The following is a 15,665-nucleotide window of genomic DNA, read 5'->3' as shown; positions in this document are numbered from 1 at the left end:
TTTTCTGTTCAAACCTTCTATAAAAAGAGACCCTTGAAGGTAAGAAAAATATGGTGACATCAAGTAACATCTATGGAGTCATGCAATCGTATGGTAAAAGTATTGATTTTATATTGGGTGGAAATTATGATTAATCGCATGTCCACTGATTTGTACATAATGCATCACTGGCTATATTTCAACTACTGGACATGTAAAAATATGGGTGGAAAAAGATGAGTAAAAACACTTTAGCAAAAAAATCCTGACTGAGGTTATCATAATTCTTGCATGAAAGGGCTAGACAGTCCTGGATGGTGGGCAGGCTGGAACCACTGATTTTCTCTGCAGTCCTGATTGTCCATTGTAGTCTATCCTGTCTTGTTCGAAAGCCCCACCAAACCAGAGAACAGACTGGATGATTGCACAGTGGAACTGGATCATCAGCTCTGCTGGGCATTTTGGCGATGGAGGTGATGTCGGACGTCTACTTTGAGTCCTGCGAGAATGTGGATACCGGAAGTCTGAAGGTCTCCTCAGCGGAAAATGCTGTTGACTATGGTTGTCGTCACCACCACTGATGAGGCATCAGTTTAACAGATCGGCATCAGATGTAGTCATTTGCGGAATTGGAGAAGAGTAGCGGGGAGGGCACACATCTCTAGGGAGCAACATGTGATGATTCACTGTTTGATGCTTCAGGTCATTTGAGCACTGTGCAAAGGCCTTAAGGGTGTGATGAAATGCTATCAATTAAGATTGCTTTCAAAAATGTCAAATTGAATTGTTTATTTTACTACATACAAACTGCAAAGAGAGCGAAAGAAAGAAAGAAAAATTCAAATCACATCATACATATGTGGTGTGACCACTCTTTGCCTTCCTTTAAAACAGCATCAGTTCCTCTAGGTACACTTGCACACAGTCGGGGGTTTTGTAGGATCATAGTCAGATGTATGATTAACCAATTATCCCAAACAGGTGCTAATGATCATCTGATTTCATATGTAGGTTGAAACACAGTCAGTAACTGAAACAGAAACAGTTGTGCAGGAGGCTCAAAACTGGGGGAGGAACAGTCGGTGAGGACGTGGAAGACAGTTTGATGTCATCAGGTCATCATGGCACGACTGAGCAACAAGACACAACGTAGTTCTACTGCATCAGCAAGGTCTCTGCCAGGCAAATGTTTCAAAGCACATTAGGGTTTCAAGATGTGCTGCTCAAGCTCTTTTGAAGAAGCACAAATACATGTGCAACACTGAGGACGGCAGACGCAGTGATCTGCCAAGGAAACTCAGTGCAGCAGACGAAAGACACATTATACTTATTTCCCTTTGAAACTGGACGTTTTTGGTTGCTGTTTATTTGTGCACACCCCCTCCTCCTCTCTCCTTCTCTTTCTCTCTCTCTCTATTTGGCTGTAGCAGAAGGCAGTTTGTTCGCCGAAGGGCTGGAGAGCGGTACAATAATGAGTGTCTGCAGGCAACAGTGAAGCACGGGGGACAAGTTTGGGGCTGCATTTCTGCAAATGGAGTTTGGGGGTTTGGTCAGGATTAATGGTTCTCAATGCTGAGAAATACAGGCAGATACTAATTAGATACTAATCCATCATGCATTACCATCAGGGAGGTGTCTGATTGGCCGCAAATTTATTCTGCAGCAGGACAACGACCCCAAACGTACAGCCAACGTCATGAGGAACAAGGAGACCTGGAAGTGATAGTGTGGCCCCCACAGAGCTCTCTCTATATATATACACAGTATATACACTGTTGCCCATAAAGTTGGAATAAAATGTTTTTCTTTACCTCTTCTCGTGAAATGATTGTGACAATGTGATTTATTCTTGATAAATAAAGTGTATATCTTCTCAACTTTATTGATCAAACTCTTCCAAACATATCACAGTGAAACTTAAACCACAATGAACCTTTGCAAACTGTGTATTCAGGCTTTAACTAAATTGGGGGTATTGAACAATTATTCCAACTTTATGGGCAACAGTGGATATATATATATATTCAACAAAATTCTTGTGCACTGCCTGAAATGTAAAAAATATATACAGCAATCACATGCAGCTCACACACAAATCATATGCATATAAAAGTAGAAATGTGTTATAAACATGTATATAAATACTGCTTTGATATTAGTTATTGTACAAGCGGTTACACTTAGACAGTGTGTATTGCACAGATGAAATAAATACAAGATACTGCACAGTTTAAAATGTGTTCAGGTTAAAATAGGGGTCTACGAGGTGTGTGATTTCTGCGCATTGTTCAGTGTGGTGATGGCTTCAGGGTAAAAACTGTTTATCAGTCACGCGGCCCGTGCACAGGTTGACCTGCATGTCGTCCCTAAGGGGAGAAGTCCAAACGGTACATGTGCTGGGAGATAAGAGTCCGTTATGATGCTAGATACTTTCTGTAGACATGAAGAGGTGTAGATGTCATCCAAGAGTGGCAGATGTGTGTTTGTCCTCTTTTCAGCCTTTTTATGTGACTCTTTGCAGAGCCTTTTTGTCAGTTACTGAGCTGCTGCCATGCCAGATTAGAATCCCGGAGGTCAGGACACTTTCAATGCAACCACGGTGGAAAGACACCTGGAGCTGCTGTGATAGGTGGACCTTTCTGAGGGTGTAGTCTCTGTGGTGAGGTCTGCAGAGATGTGAAACTAAAGACTCTGTCTGGTCATTATGCTTCTTCCTGAAATCTCTAAGAAATTCTTTCGTGTTCTTGGTGTTAAGTGCCAAATTATTGTCTGTGCACCAAACTGTCAGTCTCTCTCTGCCTCATCTCTGTGGGCAGATTCACGTAGGCTGGTGTGCATTGATATGTGTGGAGAGAGTGTAGGAAGAGTGGCTCAACACCCGACTTTGTAGGGCTCCTGTGCTGGGTGAGGAGCGGTTAGGGCCCATCCTGGGTGACTGAGGCCACATTGTCAGGAAGCCCCGTAACCACACACAAAGGTTCTGCTAGAACCCTGGCTCAGACACCAGTCTGCTCTGTATGATGGGATTAAAAACTGAAACGTAATCCACAAACAGCAGCCATGCGTACGTCTCATGCTGCTCCAGGTTGAGCGCTACAGTGTGAAGGGCAGTGAAAATGTCTGTATGCATATTGGTGAGGGTCAAGAGTGGGTGGAAGAGCAGCCTCGATGTGCTTGAGGTCCAGTCTTTCCAGGTAGTACAGTCAGGTGCACTGTGATAAGGATCGGTTGAAGATATTTGTGAACCCGCCCTGGGACACCACCCAGGCCAACTGCTTTCTGCACGTTGATATTCCTTAGTGTGTGTGTGTGACATCAGCCGACCTCGCCATTGGCATCAGGAGCTGGGGTGGTGTTCTCTGGTCCCCCCCCCCCCCTCCTTGTGTCTACCAAAGAAGTGGCTGAGCTCCTCTTCCAGTTCTGGTTGGTTGGTATTGCCGTTCTGGTTGGAGATGTGACGTCAGATGTTCAGGTGTGCTCAAGTGTGGTCATTAAAATGGGAGCATGGGGGTTTATTTGTATGGACCATGCATATAGCACCTTTATTAAAGAAAACTCAGCCTGTTCTGTCTATTCTGCATAGTTACATGTGACATAACAGAGTAATCTAAAATGCTAATAACACATGCTGTGCATATAACCTCTTCATTAGGTTGTGTAAATCAAATAACTGAACAGACACAACCAATAAGTCTTTAATCACTTTATTAGATGGCCACAATGAAAGAAGAGTCATCTGGAGACTCTTACCCAGTCATTATCTAACCACTGTTTGGTCTAAGGTAATAGTGATATGCCCCCATACTGCGTTATTGTTTGGCCAGCTAATCTGTGATTCCACACATGAGAACTGAAAACCAGGATTTAGATTAGATGAAGTAAGAAAAAGAAGTTTACTGGGTCAATTTTCAGAGCAGAGGTTGGTAGCAGGGAGTCAGTAGGTGACGGCAAGCAAAACACAAAAAGGGATCGAGCAAGCAGGCAAGAACAAATCCTTTTGAGTTGTTCCATCCAGCTACAGATTAAATAACAGAATTCCTTCCAAAATCCTGAGTTGAGCTTTGGCCCCTGATCCAAGACCAGTCTGTAGGCAACCCTCTTCATCACTGCCATGGTGTTACTCGGCGAATGGCTTGAGAGGGTACCTGTAATGTCAGTGGGGTTTTGAAGGCGGTTTTCTCTTTGTACTCTAATCTGATCCCAATTATGTGGTAAGCATTTCTGGGATCAAGCCTGGAGAAAATGGTTAAAGGCAAAAGAAGCAGTGCACTGTTTTTCTTCACTGTGAAGCCAATCAGACCACATCAGCCGAGGCGGGGCAGAAGCATCATTTCCTTTTCAGTGACAAAAAGGTGAAGGCTTCGGTTTCAGGCGCAAAGAAGGGAGTACAGGTGTTCGTCAAGGGCTGCAGACACAGCAAGGAGATCAAAGTTAAAGACCACTTCTTTGAGCCAATTCGTTCTTGATAGACATTCTACAAATGTTGCTCTTAGTCCGAACGAAGCTCATTGGAACACTCCGTCACTGTTTGCCTGCCTGGATTTTTGTATCCTTGAACTTTTCTGAGTACCTTTTTACAACTGCCTCCTGAGTTGTGCTTTTTTTTTTAAACTGTGACATAAGTAGAACTAAAGCTGGATGGCTGTGGAGCGCAAGAGTTGATCTGGGGAAAGGGACTGGGATTCGAGTTATATGTTATTATTATTAGTAGTGGTATTATTATAAGACTCTGGACTCACCTGGTGCAATAATTTACTTCTGTGTAATAATTTGTAATAATAATTTTTAATACATACTTTTATATATATCTATATTTTTTTACTTTTGTGTTTGAAGTTTATTCTTATTCTTTTGGAGCTGTGTGTAACAAAAAGCAACTTCCCCCTGGGGATTATTAAAGGAATTCTGATTCCGATTATTTTCTGATTTTCTCCTCAGCATTCCAGACTGAAGGAAAAGACAACAACTCGACAGGTAAATAGAGACAGAAACGAGAAACAAAGAATAGAGAAAAAAAAGCAGAATCTGCAGCTTTACTTCACCTTTTTTTTTTTAAAAAATATTTGAAAAATTAAATTCACCTCTTTTACTGATTTACTCTCTGTTCCGTTCAGAGGCTGTCAGGCTGGTGGAAGGAAGCAGTCGCTGTGCAGGAACGCTGATGGTGAATCGTCAGGGAGACTGGAGAGCGGTGGAGGACTATGACTGGACCCTGAAGACAGCAGCATTCATCTGTAGAGACCTGGACTGTGGATCTGCTGTTTCTCTACAACCGAGAGAACCGGTCAGTTTTAGACCCATGTGGAGGATCAAGTCCGACTGTATTGAGTCTGAATCTGCTCTGACGGAGTGTGCAACATCAACATTCTCCTTCACCCAGCAGGATCTCACCTGTTCAAGTAAGCAGATTAGTGACATCATCCTCAGCGTAACTTATGACAGCAATGTACCTGTGTTGATGTGCACGCACACACACACACACACACACACCTGGAGAATGTCAACATACTGTCTCCAGCAGCCAAGAGACAGCACACTGCCATTCCAGGACTCAGATTTTCTTTTGAAAAATAAGAAATAATGAAAACCTTTGAGTCTGTCTGTTTGGAGATCAAAGATAGTGGATCCCTGAGAAGAGGGAACAGAGCAGAGAAGCCTGTAGATTGCGATGATGTCGTGCTATTGTGCTAAAAACGCATTGGAAGTGTTTAACAATTTTTACAATGTATTAAACGTAACTGAGATTGCAACACTGCTGCAGTCTGTGGTGTTATGGACGTGCTCTCCTTTGTTCAGGACGAACTAATGTTTTCGAATTGAGAGAGTCGAGTTTGAGTAACTGAATCGTTTCATGGCATCTTTCTGTTGAGTGTCTGCTGTCATTTCTCTCTCTCTCTCTATTTTGTCCCCTGTTATCTGTCCAGACTCTGTCAGGCTGGTGAATGGGACTGGTCTGTGTTCAGGCAGACTGGTTGTGAAGTCTAACCAGACTGACCGGTGGTGGTCCTCAGTGTGTGAAGATGACTTTGACCAGCAGGATGCGGCGGTTGTCTGCAGGGAGCTTGGCTGTGGGCCTCCCTCAGTACTCAAGGGGGCGCTCTATGGAGATGAGCAGGCGCTGATGTGGACCCAAGAGTTTCACTGTGGAGGCCATGAGTCTGCTCTCCTAGACTGTAGAAGCTCAGGCTCAGCTAGAAGTACCTGTTCTCCAGGCAAAGCTGTTGGACTCACCTGCTCAGGTAGAAGAGGTTCTGCAGTTCTGTTCTCATGAAACTCTTTTACTGATGACTCTCTTGTGTCTGTTCAGAGCCTGCCATGTTGGTAGGAGGAGGCAGCCGCTGTGCGGGAGTCCTGGAGGTGAAACATCAGGGACACTGGAGACCAGTGGCCGACTCTTTCTGGACCCTGAAGACAGCAGCTCTCGTCTGTAGACAGCTGCACTGTGGCTCTGCTGTTTTTGTAGGGCAGCAAAAGGTGCCCACAGGCACATCTGTGTGGGGGATCTGGTCTGGCTGTGTGAGGTCTGGATCTGCTCTGAGAGAATGTGTTAAACCGTGGTCCTCCCCCTACATCCACAATCTTACCTGTTCAGGTAACCAGTGACATCATGTATGATGTTGTCTGTGACGGGGAGGTTTTCAGTGTCCTCTGTCCTCTGCACAGCGACAGTCAGTGGTTTCCATTGAAGTGAACTGTAGAGGTATTCAGGACAAGGACCTCCTAAAAGAGTAGAAAAGTGGGGTTATTTCAAGAAACATAGATAGATAGAGATAGATAGGCTTTACCCGAAAGGACACACCTGGTAGAACCTGCCTGTCTGTCTGTCTGTCTGTCTCTCTTTGTGGATTCTCTCTTTTTAAACTCCCCTCCAGATTTATTACCCATGTCAGACCTGTGACAGAGGCCATTACGTTTAATAGAGGTTGAACGGACCTTTCATCACCTCTCTTTGTTTGCAGACCTGCTGCTTCAGCCAGTCATCTCTGCGTTCTCCTCCACGGACGGGGTCTCCGAGACACAGCAAGAGTTTCAGGTGTCGAGAGGTTCCTCCCTCACCATCAGCTGCTCCATCCAACCGCAGTACCAAGGAGGCTCCTTCCAGCTAACGTTCACCTCATCCAAAACGTCGCACAACTTCACCCAGCAAGCTGTCAACCACTCAGCCCACTTCCTGTTCCCTGCTGCAGAGCCCGACCATCAAGGAACCTACAGCTGCGTTTATCACGTCTATGTTTTCTCTCATAACTTCTCCTCGGAGAGCCCTCTGCTGTCCCTCACTGTCTCAAGTAAGCTGAAGCAGAGAAACTTAAGTGTCACACTGACTGTTTTCAGTTTTGGAAAACAATGATCTGTCCAAAATGAGTGAAAATGATCAGGGTCAATGCATGTTGTGTTTTCTGGAATGACACTATGACGCCTGTCAGTGTGTTACATATGTCATATGGTAACCAGACTTGTAGGCAGTGTATAGATGCCAGCAGCAAACAATATACTGTAAGACAGAGCAGATGTGGTTACCAGAATAAGTCTGGCTCCATGAGAACTAAGTAACGTAATGCATTATGAGAAGCATGCGACCAATCACGCAACGTTTGTCATATCACCTATGAGCTCCTAACTCACCATTTTGAATGGTGGTGTCCTCAGAGACCTAGGGTTACGCTGGAAACAAAAATGTATCTTTCACCCTCACTCAATGTCTCACAATAGGAGATGTGGTCCACTCCCAAAGTGCAGGAGTACACCCGTAACCCTCCCCATGGTTTATTACATATCTGCTATTTTGAAGCCTAAAACTTGGTTTTATGGGTGTCGCCATCTTGGTTTCATGGCCATCACCATTTTAGCTTTTTGGAGCCCAAAGCCCTGAAGCATTTCTTGCTTAATAGTCTATTTTACTCTAAATGGGACCATAATTTACTAAATGAACACCATGCTATATTTAAAAAGACGATTGGGACCATAACCTCATCAGAAAAATGTTTAAAAAGTGAATTAATCGAGTGAGATATAGGTTCATTTTCTCATAGACTTCTTTCTGGAAGGCAGCACGGTGGTGTGGTGGTTAGCACTGTTAGTGCTGTTGCCTTACAGCAAGAAGGTTCCAAATTTTAGCAGTTTAGGCTATTTGGTGACTGTAATTTGCCGGCAGGTGTAAATGGTTGTCTACCACTGACTGCTTGACTGGCGACCAGTCCAGGGTGTCCCCAGCCTCTCGCCCATAGTGAGCTGGGATTGGCTCAAGCGCCCACCGACCCTGAAGGATGAGCGGTATAGACGACGGATGGATAGACTTCTTTCTGGACTTTTCAGATCATTTACATCCACTCCTTTTACACAGTTTATGGTTTTATTCCTCAGTCGGTTATAGACTAAAGTAGAGTACTGTCACTACAGATTGCGTTATATGGAAGTTGTTGGACTTGTTCTGTGATGTGATGACTGACCGTGTGTTTGAACAGATCCAACAGGTCTTATCGTCAAAGTGGTCTTCCTGTCGCTGACGCTGCTGTTGATGAATATTGTCCTTTGCTTCTACCTTAAGGTATTGACACATCTTTGTTGTTTAGAGGGTTGACCGACATGAGAGAGGTGATGCAGGAAGTCACATGTTTGTGCTGTCATGTCTCTCCAGGCCAGCAGGGGACAGAAGCCGGGCAGAGAGGAAAATACTGAGCATGAGTATCATAACCTGAGTCCACTGGGCCAGGAAGAAAGAACATAGCCAACGTGAGGTGACTCATTCGTGGACTGCCATTCGAAAGCCTTGAGTTATGGCCCTTTTGCCGTTGCTATCTTGGTTTTGGAGCCAGAAGTGACATTCATTCCACAAAGACCTGCAGTCATTACCGGCATCTGATTGATCATTCACAAGGTAGTCCCACCCAGAAGTATATTCTCTGTTATTGCCTCTTTTACTCCGAATGGGTAATTCACACAAATGAACATCATGCTGTATTGACTAAGACTTGAAACTAGTGATTAAGACCATGAACTCATTCGGAAAAATGTTTACTGAGGTAGTAAATCATGTGGAAGTAGGGTCATTTTCTCATAGACTTCCATACAATCAGACTTGTTTTTGGAGCCGGTGGAGTCGCGAGAATGAGGGCTTAAGGCCCTTCAGCACTGACTTCACTTTTCCGACCTGGAAGATTCATTCAGTCTGTGCCGGGGTGGACCTACAGCAAAGTTCAAGGAGCTCATCTCACATCTATGTGGATGTCTCAGCTGACACGTAACCTACCATCAGCTCAGTCAATCACTTTACATGTTTTATATAGCAATACATTCCTAAAACAATTCTTATATTACACTGCATGTAGACATATGTCAAAGGGTTCAAATCCCACCACTGCTGTACACATTCCCAAGTCCTTCCATTAAAGCAGGAGGTGGAGAAATCTCATTTCAGCATATCTCAAGTAACACATTTAAACTTATATGTCACAAAGTGTCTAAACAGTGCATCCATGTATGAGAGGGTGAAAAATGTGTGATTTTCATGGCTGTTCCTCAGCTATGGGTGTCTCTCTCCTTACCTATCTTTTTTCTCTCTGCTCTGTTTGTCTCTACTAAACTCTGTCTTAAACTTAAAACTTTATTGAACCTGTCTCTGTTAGCAGATTATGTATTAGACAAAATGAAGGGGAAAAAAACCAACATTTTGGTTCATGAATAAAAAATTCTGAGCTGACATCTTGTGACAAAGCAGGATGTGAACAGTGTTGGTGTCCTCTGCTGAGCTGTAACTTTAGCTAGCTTATCGTGTATTTCTAGGAGGTCAGGCTCCGTTGGACACAGCTCTGTCTCCCTGGTTTCACCACTGGCCATTTTGACTCAGTAAAAAAAGAAGTGTTTGTGTAATGTTTCATTAAACAATGTATCTTTCTCAGTTTTGGTAAATGCATTTTACGGCATCTTGTAAATGATACAGGCAGTTAGACTTCCCACCTATAAGCCTGTCAGTAGAAATATAGATTGTAACGCTTGTTTCAGTGTATTTTCACACCAGCAGATATTAGGGTCACACAAGGTTAGTTAGACTGGCTAGGTCATTCTGTAATTAGAGTTTAATGTGTAATGAGATGTTTTTATTATTCAACTTAAAACATGTTTAATGCTATGTGCTCAGTGATGTTTCTGTGTTTTCTATATATCAGGTGTATATGTGTACCTTAGTCTGAAATAAACTGGGTAGTAAAGCACGACTCTAATCTGAATGGCACACATAAAAGTTAAGAAGTCAGACATAGAGCTAATGCTATGAAAAGAGGATGAGCGTTTATCACTGAGTTAAATGCCCCGCACTCGTGAAAACCGAGGTTTTGACAGAAAAAAACACCAATGGTCATTTGTTCAAGCGGCTAAATGATTTTACTCCTGTAGTCATGCAAATATGATACTGGTCTTTGGTTCAAACAGCTTAAATGGGGACAGTTAAGGTGGTTTTTGGTGCTACAGCACTGTCTGTCAGTGTCATGACCAGGCAGAGGCTGGCAGTTTGGCCAGGGTGTCAAAGATGCTCCCAGTGTTCCTCTGTTAGGTCTGTAGGCACCACAAATAATAAATAATTATTATGCAGTAACCCTTTCATGCATGAATTATGATGACCTCAGTCAGGATTTCTTTACCAAGTGTTTTTCTTCATCTTCAGGCTGAAAAACAAGATTTGAACTTTATTTTTTTCAACCCATATTTTATAGATATACTCACATGTCCAGTAGTTGAAATATAGCTAATGATGCATGATGTACAATTCAGTGGGCATGTGATTGATCATAATTTCCTCCCAATATAAAATCAATACTTGGAAAATTTAGCAAGTGCATGACTCCTTAGATGTTACTTGATGTCTTCATATTTTTCTTACCTGCATGGGTTTCTTTTTATAGAAGATTTGAACAGAAAGAAATGAGCAACTTGGTGTTTCTGTCTGTCTGTCGGCCATCTTGGCTTCCCACTAGGTAGCAGTCAGTGTATGAGATGATGCAGTAGCATCCACTGTAGTGGCTGATGTGCAACTATGCCATCAAAACTCATGCATATACAAGAAAACAACTTTTGAATAACTGCACACTGTAGTGACCTCTGTGCACGAAAGGGATGAACTGAAAAGTTGACCAGTTTCTTGTGTGAATGAGTTTCATTTGCACGAGTGTGGTGGGATCATCATAACTGCTGGACTAACTTTGGACTCGTGGATCAAGCTGTTGACTCTGTAGCATGCCGGAGCCAAGATGAGACGATTCACCGCAGCAGCCCTGTCGTTCTGCAATGCCAGCTGCTAACATCAGCTACAGACAGCTGCTGGCTGAGAGTAACAGCAGCACATTTCTGATCCTGAGCCAATCAAATCAAACCCAAATAATGGCACTGAATCAAACAGACCTCTAATTGGCTGCTACTCTACACAGAGCGGCACCGTCGAACTTTGGGCTAATGGCTGTGGCTGGATGCATAACTAGCAGGAGAAAAAAATCACTTTGACTTTGACTAATCTGTCTAAGGAACACGCGCTCAGTAGCACGGTCATGTCTGGTGTCAGTAAAATACAGTAAAAGCTGGTAGCAGCGAGGAGCTCAGCCTGGTTGATGAAGGTGTTAAAGAAGAGCAAGTGACAAGCATTCATTTTTATGTTTTAATTTAGAATATTTGCATTATGTAATTTGTACAAAATAATATCATCAAAGTCAAACACAAACTGTAAAAATTGTGAAATGTAAATGTGTTTTCTTACACACAGGCATTCAGTTACAATGACCTGGTTTGTTAAAATAAAGCCATTCTTCAGCACGACAATTGAGGTCCAGTGACGCCTGCTTCACTCCTGGCCCAAGAATGTTACCCATCACAGCCTTGATGCTATTTTTTGTTTGTTTGCTTTTACTTTTATATGCTGGCCTGTGTTTTTCCTGGAGAAGAAATAATGACCCCTACGCAAAAATAAAACTATTGTTGTGTTAACTTAAGGTAATCTATAAAGATGACCTTATGTTAACACAACAATAGTTTTATTTTTGCGTGTATTTGTTATGTAAATGCGTAGAAGCCCAACAAACATGAGCGGTACATACCAGTTAGCTAAAGTCTTGCGCTTGCATTAAACCTCAAATAACAGATGTTTTGGCCACTTGGAGTAAATAGTTGCCTTACTTCCACATCCAGAAGTTATGGAGCAACATTATTTTTCATCTGGATTCATGCTTTCATCCACCTGCTCCTTTGCAGCGGTTGTAGTCTAGGACAACCTGGGGCTTCCTTTTCTCCCTGCTGCCGAGCAGGACAACGTTTTTTCCCCGCTTTGGGATGCAGGTGTGATGGGAATTTGCTTGTCAGAAGACAAAGAAATGTAAATTCACAGTTTGATCCACCAGGGTGTGTCTCGACCAGACCACAGAAGAAAGAGGTGCTAAAACATTTGGTCTGTCAGGATGCAACCTGGCCAGGTATGGGAACAAAGGGGGTGTTAAAGTAGCGGCTCACCAGCTGCTCAGCCGGTGTAAGCACACACCCTCCATACGTAGGACGTTCGAGCGTCGCAGGTGACCCACATTTTTAGTCCGTACCTGGCCGGCTTCTTGGGCATATATTGCCGGAAGTCGCAGTTGTTCGTCCACACAAATGTCCACACCAGGGTTGAACATCAGTGGGAGTTGGGCAGTCCATAGAGCCCAGATTTCTCGGACCGCAGCCAGCTTATCCCCTTCCCGGCGCCGCGCTCTGGACAGCCAGTTGTCAAAACGCAGGACTCTGCTGATCAACTGAAAAGTTTTCACAGACATGGTCGCCCGAAAGATGTGCCGGCCTGTCCGGTCATCCCACAGGCTGCAGGTTGCTTCACTGCAGGACCGATAGACGGCCGGCCAACAGCAGGACTCCAAAGTAAGCCTGCAAGGTGATTTTTTTTAAAAAAAATCAAATCAAAGACTTTATTGTTACATGCTCAGCAGTTACATGAAGCAATCACTGGCAGTGAAATTCTTGTGTCTCTGGTTCCTGGTAACACTGCTAACAGTATCATTAAGAAAAACACACCAGCAAGTAAGTAATATTAAAATAAGGTGTAAGGTAAAGAAAATAAAATGTACAGCGAAATAGATAATAGATAAATAGAGGTGCAAAATAGGGCAGTGCAAAAGTGTTTGTGCAGATTATGGGCAGTTTAAAAGCCTGTAGAGCCTTACGGTTAAGGGCGGTGCAACTGCCGTACCAGGAGGTGATGCAGCCAGTCAGGATGCTCTCAACGCAGAAGCTGCAGAGTATGTAGGTTGCATGGAGGTCCTTCCACTCGGGGACCGTCCTTCTCCCGTGCAGGTTGGTGTAGTCAGTGACAATTTTGGTGATCTCCAGGGTGAAGAATAAATCAAAACTGTCAATCAGCGGGTGGGTCCTGGGGTTAGTCCTTTAAAGAAAAGGACCGAGTGAGGTGTCACACAGGCAAGAAAAGACAAATGCAAAAGAAAAACAAAGATGTCTCCCCCGTCCTGAGCATCTGTTTCATTATTACTTTGATGTTCTAAACAGGTTAATGTTTTCTTTTGCAGTTTAGCCTGCAGTCATTAGTTTAGCATGAATTAAACATCTGCGTGTGTACCACTTATTCTTGTAAATGAGAAGGTCGCATTAGCATAGCAGATGGCTCGATACTCAGGGTGTGAATACTCTCAAGGAGCCATGATCTCTAGCTCTCTCTCTCTCTCTCTTCATCCTCTCCCAAGCCCGCCTCACCCAGTCGACATCCTGCACGGCACAAATGTTCTCCGTAGAATATTTACACCTGCTTTCATCCTGCAGCAAGACGCCTGTTTGTTAAGGTCATGTCAAAGTTATTAAAAACCTTTAAGTTTCCTGTCTGTGATTGACAGAAAAAATAGATGACATAAAATGCACCTCACTAAATATCCATTTCCTGATGGCTTGGGATCAACCACTCGGTGAAATCATCCAGAATGGATCCCAAATGTCATTTAGTGTGTTGCAAAACATATTCAGCTCTGGGATTCTGGGACGCTGCTAATTTTGATTCCTAATATTACTTCCGTATTAAATCTATCTTTTGAAATTAAAAAGTAAACCTCTGGCCTACTGTGCTCCCCAGTCAGGGGTAACTTGTAAATCCAGTATTGATAAGCATGTTCTGATCAAAGCCGCGCAATGGTCATGGTGTTAGCGCTTAATGTGGACATAAGACTAAGGTATTAAATCAAGCCCTTTTATTTGACTACTTCTGTAGGTGGGTGTGTGAGAAGATGTTCTGTTCGCCTGAGAACATAATCTGAGGTTTGGATTTTATGGATTCCCTCCCCCCCATCCAATTACAATCTAATCTTCCAAAACACACATTCAGGCTTACTAGAACAGTGGTTTTACGTCACACTCAAGTCATCTTGGATGATGGAGAATGGGATGATAATTTGTGTGTACCTAGAGTTGATGTTTAACTCATTAGAATGTGGCTATTCTCATGTGTACGCTCACTTGTTGGGTTGCTCTTTCTTAATATCAGAAGGTGTTTCAACAAATGATAGCTTCTTTCCAAAGGCCTTGAGCAGCAGTTATGCTCCATTAGTCAATCTGCGGTGATGTATCCCACCTGTATTCATGTTTCTAATATTGATATTTGCAAATTGTGTTTTGCGAAATGGGACAGAACAAAAAAAAACGTGTACTAGCTGTTATTACCACTAGGAGGCTGCAATCTGTAATGATGCAGTAAATCTAGAATGAAACGCAGGTTTTTAATCACTTGGCCGGGAGACAAAGCTTGACAGAATTGGACATCCAATGAACAAACCAACTGCTTCATGTGGGAACCATGTCAAAGGAACTGCCCGAACAATGCATTTGCTTCATTTGCAGCGTAAAGTATATAACATGTCCTTACCCGTGGCTTTAAAATGCTATATGGGGTAGAAATTAAATAATAGTCGGATTAAGTCAAATCAGTCTGACTGTATATTTCCCCAGAGGACCACAGTACCCTGCGACACAACTCAGAGAGTAACCACAAAGGCGTGTCTGGTTGCAAAGATGTGGACTTGTGACTGTGATGAGAACTTTCTGACAGGCCAAAGCGTGATATTTGTACACTGTTGCCCATAAAGTTGGAATAGTTGTTCAATACCCCCTAATTTAGTTAAAGCCTGAATACACAGTTTGCAAAGGTTCATTGTGGTTTAAGTTTCGCTGTGATATGTTTGGAAGAGTTTGATCAATAAAGTTGAGAAGATGTAAACTTTATTTATCAAGAATAAATCACATTATCACAGTCATTTCGTGAGAAGAGGTAAAAAAAAAACAAACATTTTATTCCAACTTCATGGGCAACAGTGTAATTTGAATCTGTATTTATGTAAATATCAATATGCACTCTGCTCATCTTTGGTCTAGGTTTCATGTTATCTTATATGGTCACACCCAGTTGGAATCTATAAAAGACCACTAGTTGCTGCTTTCAGTGGCAGTTGGTGCACACAAGTCAATAAATATCACATCTGGTGCTTTATATTTCCTCATACTTTGTGTTATGAATTTGTGGCCATTGTTGGTTAAAATGACAGTGACACCTAGTGTGTGGTAATTGTGTGTGTGTGTGTGTGTGTGTGAGTGTGTGTGTGTGAGTATAATACTATAACGCAACATATTGAATTGGGAAGAGGCAACCAGCCACACGGCAAACTTCA

The 15,665-nt window shown here is 43.0% G+C and overlaps 1 protein-coding gene across 1 annotated transcript; it reads left to right on the top strand.

The window, feature by feature from the left end:
- The first annotated feature begins 446 nt into the window (after nt 1-446).
- On the top strand, nt 447-8,704 carry LOC139207592 (scavenger receptor cysteine-rich type 1 protein M130-like). The gene is given in 6 exon segments (XM_070837331.1): nt 447-540; nt 4,918-4,953; nt 5,094-5,204; nt 5,901-6,218; nt 6,287-6,571; nt 8,568-8,704. Coding segments are annotated over 6 exon segments (981 nt in total).
- The last annotated feature ends 6,961 nt before the right edge of the window (nt 8,705-15,665 follow it).

Source organism: Pempheris klunzingeri, chromosome 9 (assembly GCF_042242105.1).
Source record: "Pempheris klunzingeri isolate RE-2024b chromosome 9, fPemKlu1.hap1, whole genome shotgun sequence".
NCBI classification, from domain to species: Eukaryota; Metazoa; Chordata; class Actinopteri; order Acropomatiformes; family Pempheridae; genus Pempheris; species Pempheris klunzingeri.
The sequence above is the reverse complement of the archived record's forward strand: the minus strand, read 5'-3'. Positions and strand labels throughout refer to the sequence as shown.